This window comes from Pelophylax lessonae, assembly GCF_965119305.1.
Source record: "Pelophylax lessonae genome assembly, chromosome: 8".
Taxonomy (NCBI): Eukaryota; Metazoa; Chordata; class Amphibia; order Anura; family Ranidae; genus Pelophylax; species Pelophylax lessonae.
Window position 1 is genome coordinate 160,661,128 of NC_138775.1, and position 22,011 is coordinate 160,683,138.

At 40.4% G+C, this 22,011-nt stretch overlaps 1 protein-coding gene across 1 annotated transcript in view; it reads left to right on the forward strand.

Annotated features, from left to right (window-relative positions):
* The first annotated feature begins 17,199 nt into the window (after positions 1 to 17,199).
* The window catches only part of LOC309562077 (coagulation factor XIII B chain-like), a 121,089-nt gene continuing 116,277 nt past the window's right edge, over positions 17,200 to 22,011 (forward strand). The window contains exon 1 of the mRNA XM_082266194.1: positions 17,200 to 17,396. Within this exon, the coding sequence (XP_082122320.1) occupies positions 17,264 to 17,396 (133 nt within the window). The 5' untranslated portion in view covers positions 17,200 to 17,263. The remainder of the gene's footprint in view (positions 17,397 to 22,011) is intronic.

Sequence of the window (22,011 nt, forward strand, 5' to 3'; positions counted from 1 at the left end):
AAGTGCAAAGTGCAAAAAGGTGTCTAAAAAGTCTTCAAAGTGCTAGTCCCAGTGATGATAGATATATATGTACGTATATATATACAAAATATATATATATATATATATATATATATATATATATATATATATATATATATATATATATATATATATATATATATATATATATAGATGATATATATAGATGTAGAGATGAGAAAAGGGGAAGTATACAGTACAGTGTTGTCACCCAAGGATAAAGTGTGTGTTATATGCAGGATCTCTAGGTGAAAAGGTAAAGGCTGAAAAAAGAAAATGAATGAAGCTACCACCTTTGCTTTAGATCTTGCCTGCAAAAGCATTTGTAATTTTGTTTTGCCAAGTTCTGGTGCTTGCCCCCACCCTGCATTTTGCTGTCAAACCTACTCTCTTCCCCACAAAAGTGGGAGGATCTTATGCTGCTCTCCAACAGCTCCTCTCACAGTGATTTCCTGAAGGGTTTCAGGATTCTGGATCTAAAGATTCTCAAAAGAGTCTTTTGGATTCAAAAAATCCTAATGTAGTCTGTCTGGTCAGTCATCACTTCCCTTCAATCAGGGGATTAACTGGCCTTTGTGACCATCAAGGTTATCTGGTGATCTACCTGCACATCCTCCTCTTCCCTCCATATCAACATGCTTGCAATTTGCTGCAGGCATCCGATATTACCATTTTTTTTCTCGTCCTTTTGACCTGTCCACAGTTGGCACCTCACTAAGATGTTGACCCCTGTCCAAGCTCTGCTGTGCTCTCAGGGAGACCCCGTTGTGGGATTTTTGGATGACCTTCACATGAAGGAACAGTCAGTCTAAACCTAGTTACTTAATTACATAGTTGGAAAGGTTGAATAAAGACACCTGTCCATACAGTCAACCTGTGTCAGTGTGTGTGTGGGTGTATGTAATTATGTGACTACCAATTCCCAAATCCCTGTATATTGTGTTTGTTAAGGTGCCCATCTAAAAGTTTTTTGAAAATAGCTACACTTCTTGCTGACACCACCAACTGTGGAAGGGAGTTCCACATTCTTACCGCTCTTATAATAAAGAACCCCTTAAGTAGTTTAACATTGAACCATTTTTTATCCAACTTCATTGAGTGGCGGCATATCTTCTTAAGCAATCTGAGACTGAATAGGTTTTTTTTGCCAATGATGGAATCACAATTTAGATATTTGTAAATGTTGATTATATCTCGTCTAAGGCATCTCCAGGCATAATAAGTTTAATAGATCTAGTCACTCCCCATAGCTGAGGTCCTCCAACTCCCTTATTTGTTTTGTTGCCCTTCTCTAGATTCTCTCCAGTTCCAGCATATCCGTCCTGAGGACTGGTGACCAGAACTGGGCAGCATACTCTAGATGTGACCGAACCAGAGTTTTGTAAAGTGGTGGAATTATAGTCTTATTTCTTGAGTAATTAACCTTTTTAATGCATGTTAATAGTCCACTAGCCTTACTTGCTGCAGCTTGGCATTGCATGCTATTCCTGAGCCTAAGACCTACTATGAGCCATACATCTTTTTCTATCCTCAATTCCCTCTAGAGGTTCTTCCCCTAGCGAGTAGCTCACATTCATATTTTTATCTCCCAAATGCTTTACTTCACATTTTTCAATATTGAACCTCAATGGCCATGTATTTGCCCACCCCTCTTTTATGGAGGTCTTTCTGTAAAGTTGCTATATCCTGTTGCGAAGTTGTTGCTCTGCTTTGCTTTGTATCATCAGTAAACTATTGATTGAACTATTCATACCAGAATGTATAAACAAGTTAAACAGAATTTTCCCAAGACCAAGCCTTCGGGTACACTACTTATAACTCTTATAACAGTAGATATGCTGTTTATCACCACCCTCTGAATGCGCTACTATCCAGGTACGAACACCATCACCTATGCAAACAGACCTCAAATTGTAAATTGAGCATTTATGGGAATGGTATCAAATGTTTTGGCAAAATCCAGATACACCACATCCACAGGTCTTCCCTTATCAAGATTATAGTTCACCTCCTCATAGAATGGTAACGAGTTGGTCTGGCAAGAACTATCATTTATAAATCCATGCTGGTAAAAAGTGATGGCTAGTGATGTCGCGAACATAAAATTCGCTGTTCGCGAACGGCGAACGCGAACATCGGCGAATGTTCGCGAACCGGCGAACATTGCGAACCGCCATAGACTTTAATAGGCAGGCGAATTTAAAACCCACAGGGACTCTTTCTGGCCACAATAGTAATGGAAAAGTTGTTTCAAGGGGACAAACACCTGGACTGTGGCATGCCGGAGAGGGATCACACAAAAAAAAGTTCTTAAAAATTGTAATTTTTTGATAGAGAGCCAATTATTGGAAAAATTAAAAAAAAATAAAAATAAAAAATGTCTTTGGATTTAGCATCTGGGGGGTCTAAAAAGTGTACCTGTGAAGTTTCAGCTCTGTAGCATGTCTGGAACCAGAAAAAATTACGAATTAGGGTTAGGGCTAGGGTTAGGGTTAGGGCTAGGGTTAGGGTTAGGGTTAGGGCTAGGGTTAGGGTTAGGGTTATTTTTATGGCTAGGCTTAGAGGGTTAGGGTTAAGGTTAGAGGGTTAGGGTTATGGTTAGAGGGTTAGGGTTAGGTTTAGTGTTAGGGGCTAGGGTTAGGGTTATGGTGAGATACTTAGGGTTAGAGTTAGTAGCCCTACCCCTACCCCTCTAACTCTAACCCTAAGCACTAAAAATAACCCTAACCTTAGCCCTGACCCTAACCCTAGCCCTAACCCTAGCCCTAACCCTGATTCTATTTTTTTTTCTGGTTCTGGACATGCTACAGAGCTGAAACTTCACAGGTACACTTTTTAGACCCCCCCAGACAATAAATCCAAAGACATTTTTTTTTTTAAGTTTTCCAATAATTGGCTCTCTATCAAAAATGACAATTTTTAAGAACTTTTTTTGTGTGATTTAGTGTCTAGGGGGTCTAAAAAGTGTACTTGTGAAGTTTCAGCTCTGTAGCATGTCCAGAACCAGAAAAAAAAAGATAATTTTTCAGTAGAGCAGGGATGGTGGGAACCCCTTTTACACCTATATGATCTTTTTTTCCTGGTTCTGGACATGCTGCAGAGCTGAAACTTCACAGGTACACTTTTTAGACCCCCCAAACAATAAATCCAAAGAAATTTTTTTTTTGTTAAGTTTTTTTTTTTTCCAATAATTGGCTCTCTATCAAAAATGACAATTTTTAAGAACTTTTTTTGTGTGATTTAGTGTCTAGGAGGTCTAAAAAGTGTACCTGTGAAGTTTCAGCTCTGTAGCATGTCCAGAACCAGAAAAAAAAGATAATTTTTCAGTAGAGCAGGGATGGTGGGAACCCCTTTTACACCTATATGATCTTTTTTTTCTGGTTCTGGACATGCTACATATATATATATATATATATATATATATATATATATATATATATATATATATATATATTAAAAAAATACTCAAATACCAGCCCTCAAAGGGGCTTTTGGGGACAATATATATATATATCACAGAACAAAAAAATTACACAAATACCAGCCCTCAAAAGGGCTTTTGGGGACAATATATATATATATATATATATATATATATCACAGAACAAAAAAAATTACACAAATACCAGCCCTCAAAAGGGCTTTTGGGGACAATAGATATATATATATATATATATATATATATATACAAAAAAAACCTCAAATACCAGCCCTAGGAAGGGCTTTTTGGGGTGCTGTCCTTACAGCAGGAGTGTACCAAGAACACTGGCTAACAAGACCGGGAACTGTCCCCAGCTATAACAGCAGCAGCAGCACCAGCACTTTCCCTGCTCTCAGTAACACAGAAATGATCTAAGATGGATGCTGCCCTTGCTTATTTATAGGAGGTGGGAGGGTGTGGGAGGGAGGTATGCTGATTGGCCTGGAATGTGTCTGCTGACTGTGATGTTCAGGGTCAAAGTTTGCCTCAATGATGATGTATAGGAGGCGGACCGAACATCGCATATGTTCGCCCGCAGCGGCGAATGCGAACATGCGAAGTTCGCCGGGAACTGTTCGCCGGCGAACAGTTCTGTACATCTCTAGTGATGGCCTGAACATCCCCCTGTTTGGTTCGCACCAGAACATCTCAAACCGGGAAAAGTTTTAGCGAATATGCAAACTCTATTAAAGTCTATGGGACATAAACATAAAAAAATCAAAAGTCCTCATTTTATAGGTTTACATGCAATTTATTGCCATAAAAAGTGTATGGCGACCTGGGTACTGCTCTAGGGGACATGTATCAATGATTGAAAACGACCATGTGACTTCAGAAGGGGGCGGCACCACCGAGTGATGTAACCAGGTGGCTCTACCCCTTGCCTATAAAAGAACTGTCAAAGCTGAAGAGCGGCATACGCCGGTAGCCTCTGAAGAGGCAGAAGCGTTTTTGAATTTTTTTCTATTTTTCGGGTCCGGCGAATGTCGTGATTGATGGATTTACATCGAGGGACACAATTTTTTTTCTTTTTAATAAAGGACTTGTCAAAAACTGTTCTCTGGTTTTTACTTTTTTTACACTTTTTTGGCGAATAGGGTTGTTGGGAAGAGGCCCTTGTCCCCATTAACATAGGGACAAGATGCTTTTGGGGGGGCACCCCAAAGCACCCTCCCCATGTTGAGGGAAAGCGGCCTGGTATGGTTCATGCTCGTCACCCCCCCCCCCTTTCCTGGCCTGACAGGCTGCATGCTCAGATAAGGGTCTGGTATGGATGTTAGGGGGAACCTCACACTGTTTTTTTTTTTTTTTCATTTTGGTATTGAGTTCCTCTTAAAATCTGTACCAGAGCCAAAGGGCCTGGTATGCATTTTAGGGGAGGAACCCATGCCATTTTTTTTTTATTTTTTATTTTGCCATGGATTTCCCCATGAAATCTATACCAGACCCTAAGGGCCTGGTATAGATTTTGGGGGGACCAAATACCATTTTCTATTTTTTATAATTCTGTTATAGGGTTCCCCTCAACCACTTAAATACAGGGCACTATCACCACATTGCTGCCTAGACCAATTTTCAGCTTTCAGCTTACCAATACTTTATTGGTATTTATGGGAGATATTGGTCTGCTTGACATGGCACTGCTCCCTGTCTAACATTGGCGTCTATGGGAAATATTGGTCAGCTTGGCATAGCACTGCTCCCTGTCTTTAACATTGGCGTCTATGGGAAATATTGGTCATCTTGACATGGCACTGCTCCCAAACTATAAGTGACAGGGACACAAAACTTGGGGAGCACCGAGAGGGGACGCAGGATTACAACATATCTATATATTTTAAAAGTGGAGTATGCCTGTACACTACACTGACTGCACTAAACTGACTCAACACACCATCCACTAACTACCTGCCTAGTCTCTGCCGTGTAAGCAGCAGCCTTATATAGTGTGGGGTGTGGATTTAGCCCCCGAACCATGATTGGCTAAAGGCACCATGCCTTTGGCCAATCATGGCTCTGACAGGACATTGTGCTGCGATTGGCTAAAGCATACAGGTCAGGTGCATGCTTTGGCCAATCATCAGTATCAATGCAACAGTGCAGTGCATTATGGGTTGCTCATCAGCGGGCAAACTTCGTGTAAATGTTTGGGCATTCAACCGAAAATCCAAGGTTCAGTCTGAACTTGTGGTCGGACCAAATCTTAAGCTCCTCCTTTTAAAATTGTGCCTAATATAGTACTTAAATACTGTACATGGAGTTAGTCCAATATTTTACCAACTTACACATATATTACATAATTACTCTCTAATGTTACTAATGTTATTATATATTTATTTATATTAAATGCTGCCTGATGTCTCTTATTTTCAAAATGTGACCAAGTAAAAGTGTGACCTCATGTCACCCTGTGAAACTGTGGCATAGTAAATTCTACTTACATAGTGTGCCTGGGATCAGTATAATCTCTCATTTTACAATATAATAGTGCTGCGCAATAAATACCTGTAAAATGCTAAATAATCACACAAAATGTATAGATCTGGTGTATAAATAAGATAAAAATCGAACATATATAAATATAAGCAAATAAATAATTGTTCAAATATTAAATATGTGCAAAAAATAAAGACACAGTATTCCATCAATCAGGATCAATATATAATTGCCAAAAAAGTGCAAAGTGCAAAAAGGTGTCTAAAAAGTCTTCAAAGTGCTAGTCCCAGTGATGATAGATATATATGTACGTATATATATACAAAATATATATATATATATATATATATATATATATATATATATATATATATATATATATATATTAATAAAATTATATAACAGTCTTTGTGAAAAGTGCAAATAGCCAAAATCTTCAATAAGTGCGCAGGCCACCTGAGTGTGGCTGGTGCTTCCCAAAATGAGTGAATGACCAGAGTGTCACAGATCGATATTAACCATGCACCCCCTTGTGAATGGGTGCTCACCTCGAATAAGGTTCAATCAGGCATAAATGCAGGGGAACTTTAAGGATGACCCATCCGGGTGGTTTCACTTCAGAAGCTCAAAACAGGTCAGCAAAGCTCAATATCCAGCGTGACATGTAGAAACAAAAAGCCTCCAATAGTGCTTATAACTTTAAAACTTTATTCAGATAAAAAGGTAATAAGTTACACTCACATATATCGGTGCATCCATGCACCTTTAACTCGCCATGTAGGTATAATCGATGTACATGTAAGTACCGTGGTGGTATAGTGGGAGATACCGCAGCTGTGTGTGTCCTCCTACGCTGACACAGCCCGACAGTCTCGCTGGCAGCGAAGCACTCCGTCCGTCCTTGCCCATCCCCTACGCGTGACGACACCCTGTGGCGAGTTAAAGGTGCATGGATGCACCGATATATGTGAGTGTAACTTATTACCTTTTTATCTGAATAAAGTTTTAAAGTTATAAGCACTATTGGAGGCTTTTTGTTTCTACATGTCACGCTGGATATTGAGCTTTGCTGACCTGTTTTGAGCTTCTGAAGTGAATCCACCCGGATGGGTCATCCTTAAAGTTCCCCTGCATTAATGCCTGATTGAACCTTATTCGAGGTGAGCACCCACTCACAAGGGGGTGCACGGTTAATATCGATCTGTGACACTCTGGTCACTCACTCATTTTGGGAAGCACCAGCCACACTCAGGTGGCCTGCGCACTTACTGAAGATTTTGGCTATTTGCACTTTTCACAAAGACTGTTATATAATTTTATTAATATATATATATATATATATATATATATATATATATATATATTTTTTTTTTTTTTGTGTGTGTATATATATATATATATATATATATATATATATATATATATATCATCACTGGGACTAGCACTTTGAAGACTTTTTAGACACCTTTTTGCACTTTGCACTTTTTTGGCATTTATATATTGATTCTGATTGATGGAATACTGTGTCATTTATTTTTTGCACATATTTAATATTTGGAACAATTATTTATTTGTTTATATATGTTCACTTTTTATCTTATTTATACACCAGATCTATACATTTTGTGTGATTATTTAGCATTTTATAGGTATTTATTGCGCAGCACTATTATATTGTTTGTTCATCATTTGCACGTTTTATGAGAAGTGAGGTGTCTGCAGCATCTAATATCTGATATAGGGAGGTTGCTCGCAGGAACTTTTGGTTTACTTTATAATCTCTCATCTTTTTTTATGTTAGAAAATACACTCACTTTTGGATTTTTTTGATTATTAACCTCACTGATCTCTGGCTATAAAATTGCAGCCTTCTAAAAGTACTAAAGTGTGGTGCATGGAGTCATTACGATATATGTCATTGCAATATATTTGGCTGTTTTAAGTGAACTACTTGAATTTGGATTTCTTGATTAAAAGCTGCTTGGTGTCTCCTTGTGAAACTATGGCCTGGTAAAAGTATTTAAAAAAAAAAAAAAAATACCATGACCCTCGAGGTCAAATTTCCTCTCAAGAAATCACACTTATCAATACTACATAATGGAACCGCGACCCACAATGCACTTGAGTACTTCCTTCAGATATAAGAATCCAGTCCCCTTATGGATAACCAGATGAAGACTCCAAAGTTGTAAGCACCTCCCTAGCACACCAGTAAGGGCCAAGTTCACAACGCTGTGGACATAGGGGCTCATACTTTAAAAAGTTCTAAAACATAAATGATCACAAGTTCATAGCTCTGTTCCATATAATCCATGTGGTCTCATTTGAAATGTTCCTTATTCTCCATGTAGCAAGGATTGGCTAAGGTTGAGTGAAAAGAATGACATCTACATATGTAAGCCCTCAAGAACATTGCTAGTCATCATCAGAATGGGAGACTTTGCTCTCTCTCTTTAATATTGGTATTGATCCTCACATGTTTTTTCCCCTTGTATCAGGGTAGGGTACAACATCCATGAGGCTTCCCCCTTTTCATCTTCCACTTTACAGCCAGCACTGCCAACTCTCCTCTACCTCACCTCCAGCACCCCAACCCTCCCTCCCATTGTTACCACCAGCACCACAGCACACCTCATCATTACTGTCAAAACCCCAACCCTCCTTCTCCTCCTTACCACCAGAATCCCTGCCTCCTCCAACTTGTATTCCCACTCAACCTCCTGCTGCTGCATGGCACTCTACATATGCATGGATTGCTTTCTGTACAGAATAATGGCACCTGCATATGACTTTTTGCATAAACTAATGGCTGCTGAAAACCTGACAGTGTTGTGCGGCACAGTCCACAAAAAAAAAAATAAACACATTCAGCAAAGCTGGCATTAGGTTGCTGGAGATGGGGGCGAAATGGGGAATTTTTTGTCTTTTGATTCCTCATCAGTGGAGCAGAGGTTTGTAGAGCAGTCCTGGGATTAACAACCACTAAAAAATCCCCTAACTTCTCATAGCCAGTTGACTAGGATATGGTGAGAGAAAACAAAGGAGAAAGGTTCAGGAGCAGCACTAAAAAGGCAAGTGGTTGCTCTGTGCCCTTGATGAGGAGCAGGAGGAGGACAAAAAGGGCACATTAGCAGGCCCTTTTTGTCCTCCTCCTGCTTCGCACCCTTGATGAGGAGAATGAGGGAAAAAATACTCCTTAGAATTCCATGAAAATGGTTGATTTGCAGCCTTGAGGAGGAGGAACAGGACACATCACCGGGCCGGAAATAAATGGCTTCTATGTGCCTTTGTTGGGAAGGAGGAGAAATAAGACTAGAAACTTTGCACTAGATTATAAAGGTGGGGTTGCAGTGCAACGAATTTGGCCAAAATGAATTTGTAAGTACGTAAGTACATTTTTGCATTTGTAAAATAAATGTATCTAACAAGTTCAAATAAAACTTCTTAAAGTCTATGACAGCTAAGAGTCCAATCTGACATTTGTGGAGTGAAAATACTCTGTGGCAGGGGAACACACTCCTCAATGTTCAGAAAAAAAGAGGAGAGAATGGTGAGCGCTTATAATGTAGCAAATATAAAGTATTTTTAGAAGTGTTATGATTTAACAAAGATGAGAAACGCTTAAAGTGATTATAAAGTCCCATTCTTTTTTCTACAAAAAAACATGTTATACTTACCTCCTGTGTGCAGTTGGTTTTGAGCAGAGCAGCCCGGATCATCCTCTTCTCAGGTCCCTTGTTGCTGCTCCTAGCCCCTCCCTCCTATTGAGTGCCCCCACAGCAAGCAGCTTGCTATGGGGGCACCTGAGCCGAACAGCAGCTCCATATAGCCATTCAGACACAGAGCTACCATTCGGCCTCACCCCCTTGCTCTCCTGTTTGGCTAACTGACTTTGATTCAATCAGGAGAGAGTGTCACGGACAGCCAAGGGACTTATGGACATCGCTGGACAGAGATGGACCTCAGGTAAGTATTAGGGGGTGCTGGGGAGGCTGCTACACACAGGTTTTTTATCTTAGAGCATAGAATGCATTAAGATAAAAAAAAAAAACCTTCTGACTTTACAATTCTTTTTATTTTAGTAAGGTTGCAAGTAACCAAACTGTATGCTAAATGCAACTTTCCAGTTTGGCATGTGGAGAATATACCTGTCTCCATGCAGGAAGTAGGTGGTCACACTCAATGCCTCTTGGGCACCCTAAGTCCAGAAGATATTAGGGAGGAGGTGGGTAGAACTCAAAGGTGGAAAGAAAAAAAGAAGATGCATTTTATGGCTTATATGCCATTTCTTCAGTTTATGCAGTGTTTCAGTGCCTCCTTGTTTCTTAGCAATCCTTTGTGCTTACTTGTATGAAGGGTGATCTGGTCACCTTCAATCTATTTTCCCTGAAGGTAGATTTGTGAAACAGTTGGCTGCCTAGGGTCATAGGATTATACAAATAATTTCTGCTGCTGCCTGCCCTTCCCATGGCTGTATAATAACCCCCCTCCTTCTCTCTTTACTTTTGCTATACTCCTCTTTATCCTTAATACCATCTCTCCTCCTTACATCCAGCACTAAAAATCTTCTTCTGTTTGAAATTAGCAAATAAGGAGCAGGAGGAATGATATTATCAGTCCTCCTAAAAACTGACTTCAATGCATCCTTAATGAGGAGAAAGGCACTTGGCAGTCATCCAAATAAAATGGCTGCTTTGCACCCTTGTGGAAAAGCAGCAAAAAAATGGTACATTAGCAACAATGTAAAATAAAATGGTTGCTATATGCCCTTGAGGAGGAGGAGGAAAATTATGTAATACCAGTGTTCTTAAATCAAATGACTCCTAGGCGCTTGTGAGGAACAAGGAGGAAGCACCTTTTGCTGCTGACTTGTCTCAATAACGAGTTGCTCCCACCGCCCTGTGGTGCAGGGTAATGTGAATCCTCTTGCATGTATTAGCTAAATGGCTGTTAAGGGGGGTATACACTTTCAGTTTTTCTTTTCTTTTTTTCCATAAAGTTTTTATTGAAAAGTAATTGTGCATACAGCATAAGCATTAAACATCCAACAAGTGTTTAACAAAATTGTTAATATATCCAGAGGATAAAAATCTCTGCATTACAGTCAACAGTAGAATAGTACATACTTAGCAATAATAGTGCATATTCAAATATAAGAAGGAGGGGAGATAGAGGAGAAGAAAGGGGAGAATTTTGGGGTGGAGACGAAATTCCTTTATCCGGTCTTTCATAAGAATGTCAAGTTATCAATGTAAAAGTATTCTGGTAGATCCTCAGTCCTAATTATATACCTTTTAATGAGGGTTATGTGAGAGAGCTCCTTATATTTAGGCAAAGCAAACCTGAGAGCTTTAAAATAAAGATATTGACAACACTGAAATTGACCCATGTTGTAAACCTAATCGCAAGACTTGCGTTTAGAGTAGGATTATCAGTAGTCTAGGCAACCCCTCACAACCCTGTGTTAGGGGGGGGATGCCTCTTGACTAATACAAGAGCTAACAGAGGAAATAATTAAACAGCTAATCTTTTACCTCAGAGGATAAGAATTCTCAACTCTTATTTCATAAGATCAGAATATGTATTTGTTGTGTGGAAGTGGGACCAACACGCCCATGTGTTTGAAAACTTTTTCGGGGTATCTCTTGCTATATGAATGAGCTCCTCCATCTCTGAAATTTTGTTTACTCTTATGATCCATTCTTTTATGGATGGCACCTCCGTGGATTTCCAGTGTATTGGTATACACAACTTGGCTGCATTAAGAAGATGCATGGGTAAGATTTTACGGTAGGAGGTGACTGAGGTGTTAGAATGATGAAGGAGAAATTGGGCAGGGTTGAAGTCTAAAGAGTACGTGGAAACTTGTGAAATTAGTTGGTGGATTTGTGACCAAAAGGGTTTTATTCATGGACATTCCCACCAGATGTGTATCAATGAGCCTGTGTCTTGAGAGCAACGCCAGGAGCTCTGGAGTTCTATACCATCTTGTAATGAGTTTAAAGTTGTTCTCTTGGGTGACCACATTAACAGAACTCTTGTGGGTCAATGTAAAAATACGCTCCCAATCCCCTTCTGACAGATCCATGTGCAGGTCACGTTCCCATGAAAGGCAGGCCTTTCCCACTTTCGGGGAGAGATTCACAAAAAATAGATTATGTATCGCTGAAATCACATGTCTTTGGGGGGTGTTTTGCATACATAGAGTTTCGAACTGTGTGAGTGAGCGTGAGTTTTTGCTTATCACGGTTGATATCTTTCAAGAAGTGTCTAATCTGTAGGTATAGCCAGAAGGGGAAAGAATTATTTCTAGACATGGCCGAGACGTCGGCAAACGTGAGGATATCACCATTTTGGAAGAAGTGGTGGGCTAGTAGATTGGAATGAGGGCAAATATCACAGATATGGGGTATATGTGTGCCTGGGACAAATGCCGGGTTGTTGTTGATTGGCGTTAGGGGACCGGGATAAGAAGAGCGTTTGAATTTAGAGCATGTGGCTTTAAAACATTTGAGTCTTGGGCCAATTAAAGGGTGACTCTTGAGTGATGGGGGAATGAGATTTTCTGATATCCACGGCGTAGAGGCAAGGTTTAGTGAGCTAAAGGAGGCTTCTATTGTTATCCAGTCTTTCAGATCTCCATGAACGTTCCAGTCCACTATTCTAGACAAGTGGCATGCCCAATAGTAATGCTGGACATCTGGAAGGCCGACACCACCCTTATGTTTAGGTCTGGTCATTTGTTCATAGCTTATCCTAGGTCTGTTATGATTCCAAAGAAAATTAGAGCAGATTGTTTTAAGATTTTGAAAAAATTGGCACGGGATAGCAATAGGAATAGTTTGAAGGAGAAATAAAATACGCGGAAGGACGTTCATCTTGAGCAGAGCAGCTCTGCCAAACCAGGAAAAGAACGATCTGTCCCATCTACGCAGGTCTTCTGTGATGGTTTTAAGAATAGGAGGGAAATTTGTGGTAAACAAATCCGATAGTTTGGGGGGAAGAAAAATGCCTAGATATTTGACTGCCTTTGATTCCCATTTGAAAGGAAAGTTCTGCTTACATTGGGATAGGACCTGGGCTGGCAGCGATACATTCATTCTTTTCATTCAATCAGTGAGTTGAACAAAAAAAAAAACTGACAGATCCCTCCAACACAATGTGTGATGCAGGGACTTCTCCCACTGAGCTATCATATTCTGACATCAGAATACACTGATCAGAGCCAGGGCCGCTGATAAGGCAGTACAACATGTCCTGTTGTACTGGGCCCAGGCCCCATCATCTAAACAGGGGGGCCCAGGCCCCATCAGCTAAAAAGGGAGTCCCAGAGCAACTTTATTGTTCATTTCTGCCTAAAGGAATAAATGGATTTTACTAGTCTACACCCTCACTCCTACTTGGTTACCAGGGCTTAAACTACATTTCCCTGGGCCCCCATCAGGAGGTGGGAGAAGAGGAGGGACTTTTTTTCAATTTTTGAGGTGTAGGCAGATAAAGTCTGTGCTGCTTTTCCTCTAGCCCGGGAGGGTGGGGCAGGGTTGGGGGTGCCCCATCAAGAGGGCTGTATGGGAGCCCCATGATTTCTAACAGCGGCCCTGATCAGCACTGCAGTTAAATGCTTTCCAGCCTGAACATTCGGCAGAACCCGCTAGGCTAGCTTCTGTTGACTGGTCAGCGGTATGCATGGACTTAAAGTCAGACAGTTTCTGCTGAACCAGCTGATTTTCGATCTCTGTATACCTTGACTTTTAAGACAAGGCATGAGGTACTCTGAAAAAAAGAAGCTCATGAAGTAGAATACCAAACTGTTTTGCCTTTGTTCAAGTTGCATAAAGGTGAAGGCTTTATTTTTATTTTTTTTAAAGAGTACACTTTTCTATAGCTTTTAGATCTGCTGTGGCTGACACTTCCACCTGTCAACTCGGCCAAATACCACTGGATAAAAGAAAAAATCAACTGTTGCATCCTAAACTATCTAAAGCAATTTTCTCAAGTTATAATGATTCAGATTTGGGTGCTGCTGATGCTGTTTTTGAGCCACGTAATAATGTAAAAATAAAAAAATGTAATACACATGCTAAATATGTGATGCAAGAATACAGTTTCACTAAAGCTGACTGTGAGAATTGTATTGTTCTCTAACAACAAATACAGCTTAAAGTGATCATTCTTCCCATGTCGCCCCCTAAAGTTGCATAAAAAGGACAACCTTCTCTCTGCTAAAGATTATTTTTTTTTTTTTTTTCAGTACATGTTCCCCATGCCATTTTTTTTTTTATCCTCTCTTGTTTTTTTTTCTTTTTTTGTTATAGTTCTTTTTTTGTCTTCTCTTACTAGTTGTTCTGTGATTGTCTACTACTGAATGATTAATTCTTTTATTTTTTTATTTTTTGTTTTTTACATGTTCAAAATAAATATAACTAACTAAAAAATGGGTGATATTAATTTTCAAGATTCGTCCCCTGTAGACTTCATTAGGGTTTGAAATACATTTTCGGTCTTTACAATAGGTTAGATGAACAGCCATCAAATCAAACCCAGACACATTTGCACATCCCTGCTCCTTGCTAATTGGAAAGAGTTGATGATGTTAATTAATTGGAAAAGTAACACAGGCAGCTCCATTGCTGAACCGGGAAAAAAACGTGCCACCTGTTTGTTTGTACAGTGTGGCAAATCTGTTTAAATTGTAAATATCAAGGGTCAGAAGAGAGTACATGCAGAGGGAGTTCCAGGTAGTGGTTTTGGTTACCAATTGCTTTGACAACCTTTGGGTGCTTGTATTTAGTGTGTGATGCATCTCCTACCTTTGAGAAAGTCCATGGAGGGTGTAACGCGTCAGATGGGCAGTATTGTGAGGTCATCCCGCTGGGTAGGACTGTGCAGAGGCTTGTGATCAGTTATTGAAGTATCCTGTAAAATACTGGGATGCTGATGTTCATCTTTTAAAATGTAAGAAGTTTATGCAGTGAAAACTATGAGCTTTCTTTGTATATCTCTCTATGGATGATATTAACTCTTGGTGGTGAGAGGAGCTAGATTAGTTAGCAGCTGGCTGTGGAGGAGGGTTCCTGATGTCCATTGGAATAGATGAGGGCACACCTAAAGATCACAGTGGTGGATTGCATCAATACACTGTCTTAGTGGTGTTTTGGGACAGCAAATGGAGTGAACTGAGATTTGCACAATTTTAATGTATGGAACTGATATTTGGAGATGATGATTTTATGGACTTTGTGATATGTGATTTTAGACACAAGATTCTTCACATGTGGTGCACATATTTATTTATTTTTTAAATATTTTTTATCACTTATGTCTTTCTCCCACTGTTTACAACAAGTTTGTGGCATTGATATTTTTATTATAATATATGTGACAATTTAGGAAGTGCTAAAGGGTGCTGCACTAATATATATATATTTTTTTTTTTTTTTTTATTGTTTGAGTTGGTGATACAAGGATGTTAGCAGCTCTGCAAGAATACTTGGGCTTGTGGATAGGGTAAAGTGGGAATATTTTTTTTTTTAATTGGAAGACTGACTCAAATTCTAAATCCTTTGGCTTTTAAGCCCGTATACAGTACATATTTTTATTTCAATTGTGAATGTAGCTGTTTGCTTGGAGTTCCATTTTGAGTTGTGTTAGCTGGGTAAGTTGTTGCTACTGTTGTAATGTTAGGGTGTCTTGCTATTGCAAGGCATTATCTATTACCATTATTTAGAAAAACAGACCTGCATGATAGCATTTCATTTTCACGAAAACTCAAACTATTGTATGTAGTTTTTTTTGGTGTTTTGATCATCAAGTCATTTTAATTATATTTCCTTGCTATTTTTTACATCTGTGTGTGTGTGTGTGTGTGTGAATGTATAAGATCATATTCAATAAGGACAGACTTTAGCCTACTGAACAATTGTTTATAGGGTGTAGGGATGAGAGGAATGTTTTTTGTCACTATTGATTTTGCCATTGGTGAAATTTCCAAGAAGCAAAAATTTTCAATATTGTGGTTCGAAGAATATAGTTTAATTAAAGGTAAACAAAATGGTAAACACAACTCATTACCATGAGCAGCTCAAAAAGTACAGTATGTTCAACTTTGTTTTTCAAGCTGCTCAGAAGAATTTTGCTTAATTTATATAGTGGGTGTTTTTTTTTTTTTTTTTTTTTTGGGGGGGGGGGGTTAGGGGGGAGGTTTATTTAGTGTAGTTTGGTTTATTTAATTCTTTTTTTTAATTATTTGTGCACTTTTGCTTGTATTTTTATTTTACTTTTTTCTCAACCTTTTCTTCTTGCTGTGGAAAAAAAAACTCTAAAATAATAAGGCTAATAATAAGGCTAATGATGGGACCTTTTTGACGCAAGAATAGATCTAGGATAGTTGAAAGAAGCTTCTGTAGCCCTCAGGAGCTATTTATTGGCTATTGTATCCTTAAAGGGGAACTAAGCATTCTTAATTAACATTATAATGTTTAATCCTTATACTGCTAGCATTAGTAAATAGATAGGAAGGTATATCATGTTTACTTGTTTTACTCGTTTTTTTTTTTTTTTACGTTTCTTCGGTTGCTTTCTGATTTCTGACCTGGGCCAAAATAATGTCATACATCCCCAAAGTATTCATAGACATTTTTTTTCTTTCAATAAAATAAAAATGGAGATTAGAGGCTTTTGCAACTAAGCACACCCTCCTGCTTGCATGCCTGTGCTAAGGGCAGATGGATTCCAATAAATAAATGCTACATAAAACATCTGCCCTTACTCAAGACAGCCACAACTAGAAATGCTGACAGGGAGATACAGAATTCTAAAACAGATCTTCCACTATCCCTGGATGGATTATTGAAGCTTTATTGGCCATCAGAGGTTGTTGTTGATGTTTGACTATGCAATTAGGTGGTTGTTTTTCTACAGCTAGAAATGCTAGGGGGATGTATTTCAAAGTGATTTCTCAACAAACTACAGCATGGAGACACGGATGGATAGTTGAGTTTGCATTGAATAATAAAAATTGATTTGTTTTCAGTTTGTGGTGCTCAGACACCACTAAGTTACAATTAAAAAACTACCAATCATTTTATTTTTGCCTACCCTATTCACTCAAAATTGTGAAATTTCACAAAAATGCTGGTTTTGGCTAAAAATTAGGGAAAATTCAAAGTTGAAGTTTCCCAGTGTAAACATTTTTGGTTGTTATAAGATTTGTTCATCTGCTTTGCATGCATTCTGATGAACTTTTCATTTGTTTTATATATTAAAGAACACAAAGGTAAAAAAGAGTCGTGTTCTCCTCCACCTGAAGTTCGGAATGGTGAGTGGATGGGAGAGAAAAAGCAGATGTATGACTCAGGATCCATCATCCAGTTCAAATGTGTTAGCTATTATAAACTTAAAGGAAAGAGAGAAAACAAATGTCGGAATGGAATCTGGGATAACTCACCAGAATGTCTAGGTAAGATAAACAATACAATAAAATCATATTCTCATATATATCAAAATAAAAAGACAATGAGGAAAGCCTGAAAGAACTGAAAATTCTCAAACGTAGAAATGATTTTGTGCGACGTGTCACGTTTTTGTGTTTTAATACAGAAACACTTGTAATTAAAGAATTTTTGTTTCCAAAGTGCTATGGTAAATGATAACTAAAGTTAATCTGTACTTCAAACGAAACCCCTTTTTGTGTTTCCAAACTTACAATATAGCATCTTTGAGTGCCAGTGCCTGCTTTAATGCAAACGTTTTTGAATATTCCGTTTAGGCAGACCATTCACTTTGAGCTTCAAGAAACCCACTTCCACAATCACATGTTACCTCATGTACGTAGATGTGATTCTAACATAAGGGTTTTCCTCTGGGTAGCTGCAATTCCAAAATACCTTGCTGCAATACATTACTATAGGATAAATTAGTATTCTTTTTTTCAGTAAGAGCACAAAAAGTTTAGAATGTGTCAATTTTGCATTAGTTAAAAATCTTTGTTCTGTTAATAAAGTTTTCCTCATTCTTGAAGATTAATTGTCTCTTGCCCGGCCTATACACAAATGACGGCTGAGTGGGAGCACTGCTAGTCTGGGTGGATGTCATATGCCATTCTCCTAGTCATGCACCTTGCATGCACCCTAAGGGCCACGCTGTGCCACGATTTGTCCTGTCACCTGCTGTGTCCGTGAAAGTTTGACAATTCCCCATATCTCTTCAACTCCTTAATAACATTTGGAAGAGTTATTCTAGGATTAATAATAAAAAACAAAATATTATCTGCATATGCTGCAATTTTATGTTCTTCCTGCTCGACCGTCACTCCCCTTATATCTATATTATTCCTAATAGTCGCCAATAATGGTTCCAATGACAGAACAAACAGCAGGGGCGAAAGAAGACATCCCTGTCTCATCCCGTTGCACAATTCAAACTGAGGTGATAGGTTGCCATTCACTTTTTACCAATGCTGATGGGTTCCGATACAGTGCTCCTATCCACTGACTCATCCTTGAACCAATAACCAAATGCTTTATTGTTTCGACCATGAACTCCCAGTCCACCCTGTCAAATGCTTTCTCCGCATCAATTGACAGTAAGAGGGCTAGGATGTCATGGTCACTGGACTTATGTAATAGCAGTTGTGTTCTTATTCCATTGTCTTTTCCTTCTCTTTCTGCATGGATCCATTCGGTCATTAAATCTTTTAACCGGGAAGCCAGTATTTTTGCATACAATTTTGTATCTGCATTTAATAGTGCTATTGGCCTATAACTAGAGCATCTTTCCCATCTTTAGGTAATACTGTTATATGAGCCTGCAGTGATTCTACTCTCATCTTCCCTTTTTCTCCTATCTCATTCAAATATGAGCAAAGTTTTGGAACCAATATTTCCTTGAATCTCCTGTAGTAACGGGTGGTATACCCGTCTGGACCGGGGCTTTTCCCAGTTGGAGAATTCTTTAAGGTCTCCCATATCTTCTTCTGGGTAATTGAAGTATCCAATGCTGATAATTTATCTATTTCTACTTTAGGCAATTTTGATTCTTTTATATATTCTTGTAATTTTTGTTTTTAAGGACTTGACGGACAGTGTATAGAGTTTTTATAATAATTTTGAAATGCTTTAGCTATTTCTGTCATTGAATCAACCAATTCCCCCTTGCTATTTTTTATTTTTTCTATGAAATACATTTTTTATTTATTTATTTTTTTATTTTTTATTAATCTTCCTAGATATTTTCCTGGTTTATTTCCCCATTGATATAGTTCCTTAGCAACTGAAGAGTTATCTGGTGTTTCATTCAGGAAATATTGGTCCAGTTATTTTTCTTCCCTTCTTCTCACGTCCTCATCCTGCAGCAGTTCTTCATTTATTGTCCAAGTATTTGTTTTTTTTTATGGGACCCTGGGAGTTGTTTTTTTCCAAAACATTTGGGGCATGGTCTGATATGGTCATTGTCCCCATTGATGTACTAACTATTGCTTCTATCAGCCTATGTTCTATCATTATATAATCCAGTCTTGAGTACATTGAGTGCGCAGGGGAATAGAAAGAATAATCCCACTTCCGGTTCCGGCGCCGCATGGAGTAGGTGAGCGCTCTCCAGCTCCCGCGGCGTGCCCTCCGAAAACGGCTTAAAAAACCTGCCCACAGCCCAGGATCAGCTTCTACTCCCCCACCGGAGGTCCATCGACACCCAGGGACCCAGCGGTACTATTTTAAACCCGGCCGAATGGAGCGGTTCCTTGAGAAGGCCGCGTCCCGACCTCCGCCGGCCCCTCCGCAAATTGAGGCCCCGGTCTCGGCCTGCTCCGGCGCGACTGCGGAGCTCCCAGCCATGGACATCACTCCGCCACAGCCGGGCACGACACAGCAGCCCCCTACACTGGCTCTCTCCTCTGCATTGCAAGGCACCTCCACAGAGCAAATAGCTCAGGCTGTCGCAGCTCTGCTAAACCCCACCATTGCGGCCTCTGTGGAGAAAGCGGTGGCTGCTGGCATGGCCAGCATAAAGAAGGAGCTGGAGGCACATTCTAAGAGGCTTAATGAGGCTGAATCCCGCTTGTCTAATGTCGAGGATGAGGTGTATCAAATGCAGGGAACTGAACAGGCGCAGGATAAGCTCAATCGCATCATCATGGATAAGTTGGAGGATCTGGAAAACAGATCGCGTCGGAGTAATCTGCGATTTATTGGGATTCCGGAGAACATTGCCCCCTCTGCCATTCCTGAACTTTGCGCAAAAAAAAATCCCCGCTGCCTTGGGGCTACATGGCACGTGTGTGGTCGAACGGGCCCACAGGATGGGGCTATACTCCGAAGACCGTAAAACCCCGCGCCCGATCATTGCAAAATACTTGAATTATGCGGACAAGTCTGCTATCCTACAAAAATTCCGGCAGACTTCCAATTTCCAAATTGAGGGCATGAACATTCTAATATTTGCGGACTATTCTGTGGATGTCGCAAAAAGACGCAAAGCCTTTCAGACCGTATGTTCAAAACTGCACCAGGAACACTTGAAGTTCACCTTGGCCTATCCGGCGACGTTGCGCCTTTGTGCACCTAATGGCGACCAAATGGCGTTTCAGGATCCAGAGGAAGCAGAAGCTTTTGTTCGCTCACTTCGCCTGGGGGATCAGGGCCCCTCTTCTTCATCATCTGCTAAAGCCCTTCCTTTTTCCAGACCGTTAGATCAAAGGAGCCCCAGAAAGGAATCTCCCAAATGGCAAAGATATGCCGATGTGGTCAGCTCTGGTCGCCCGAATGTCCCCCGTTGATTTGACCCTCACGACTGTCTCTGATTTGCACTACTAGGCCCATGCCTGGGCCTGTTCCCACTAGGACGTGGGCTTAGAGGACTCGGGGTACCCCCGCCATTCTCTCAGGTTTGATTTATATGTTGCTCTGTTTCACTGGCATGTCTCTTTTGTTTGTTCCAATGCCTAGGTATATCGTTTACTGTTTTATGTATTTCCACACTGTGTGCTCCCGCTCTACTTCCGATTTGTACTCTTCGGCTGCCCAGAGTGCCAAGAAGGGCTGGGTACCTGAGCTATACTGACCTCTCGGACCGTTAAGTGGGTCTCACCGCCCTGGCTTGATTCGGGGGCACGCTTGGTGGGCTGGGCTCCGTGTTGTACACATGCGGAAAAAAGAGAAGTTCTTACTGTTTACATTGTTAATCTGCCGTATTGCATTGTATGTTTATGCTCGGTTTCTCCCTGTTTTCCCACCTTCCCTACCTTCTCCCTTTTCCCCTACGAAGGTGTGCTTCTATCCTCAGTATGCGAGCCCATGGTTCCGAGAGCTGTCTAAGGTCAGGCATGTAATTCTGGTATTTTGCATAACACTGCCCCAGGGTAGGGCCAGGCCAACTCTGAATGCTTCCAGTATAATTCCCCTTTTTCCCGTCCCATGCCTATAGTGACGTGGAATGTTAAGGGCCTCCGATCCCCGGTTAAGAGGATGAAAGTCTTGCGCCATCTCAAACGGTTAAAGGCGGACATTGCTCTTATCCAGGAATCGCATCTGCCTGCGGAGGATATGAAGCGCATGGAGAAACTCTGGGTGGGCAAGATAGTAGGGTCACCCTCCTCCGGCCGCAAAACCGGAGTGTTGATACTGTTCCATAAACGTCTCCCGGTGGAAATTCTTTCCACGGACACAGATAGCGAGGGGCGATATGCATCCGCACACATACGGCTCCGTGACACTGAGTTAGTTATCTCCAACATATATGCCCCAAATGTCCTGGACCACTCCTTCCACGCCGCAATTGCGGCCCGGCTTCTCTCCCTTCCTGATGTCCCCCGTATTGCGGGCAGTGACTTCAACGCAGTAATGGACCCGGTTCTAGATAAATCCACGCCCCGGCAGGGACTGCGTGACACCCTGCGAGCTGACCCCACTCCGCTGGCATCGGTAATAGAATCACTCTCCCTGACAGATGTTTGGCGTCACTCGCACCCCACGGATCGGGAATACTCCTTCTACTCCCACCCCCATAAACTTTTTACTAGAATCGATTACCTGTTCTGTAGGGACTCCCTCCTTCCCCTCCTGCGCGACGCCACCATA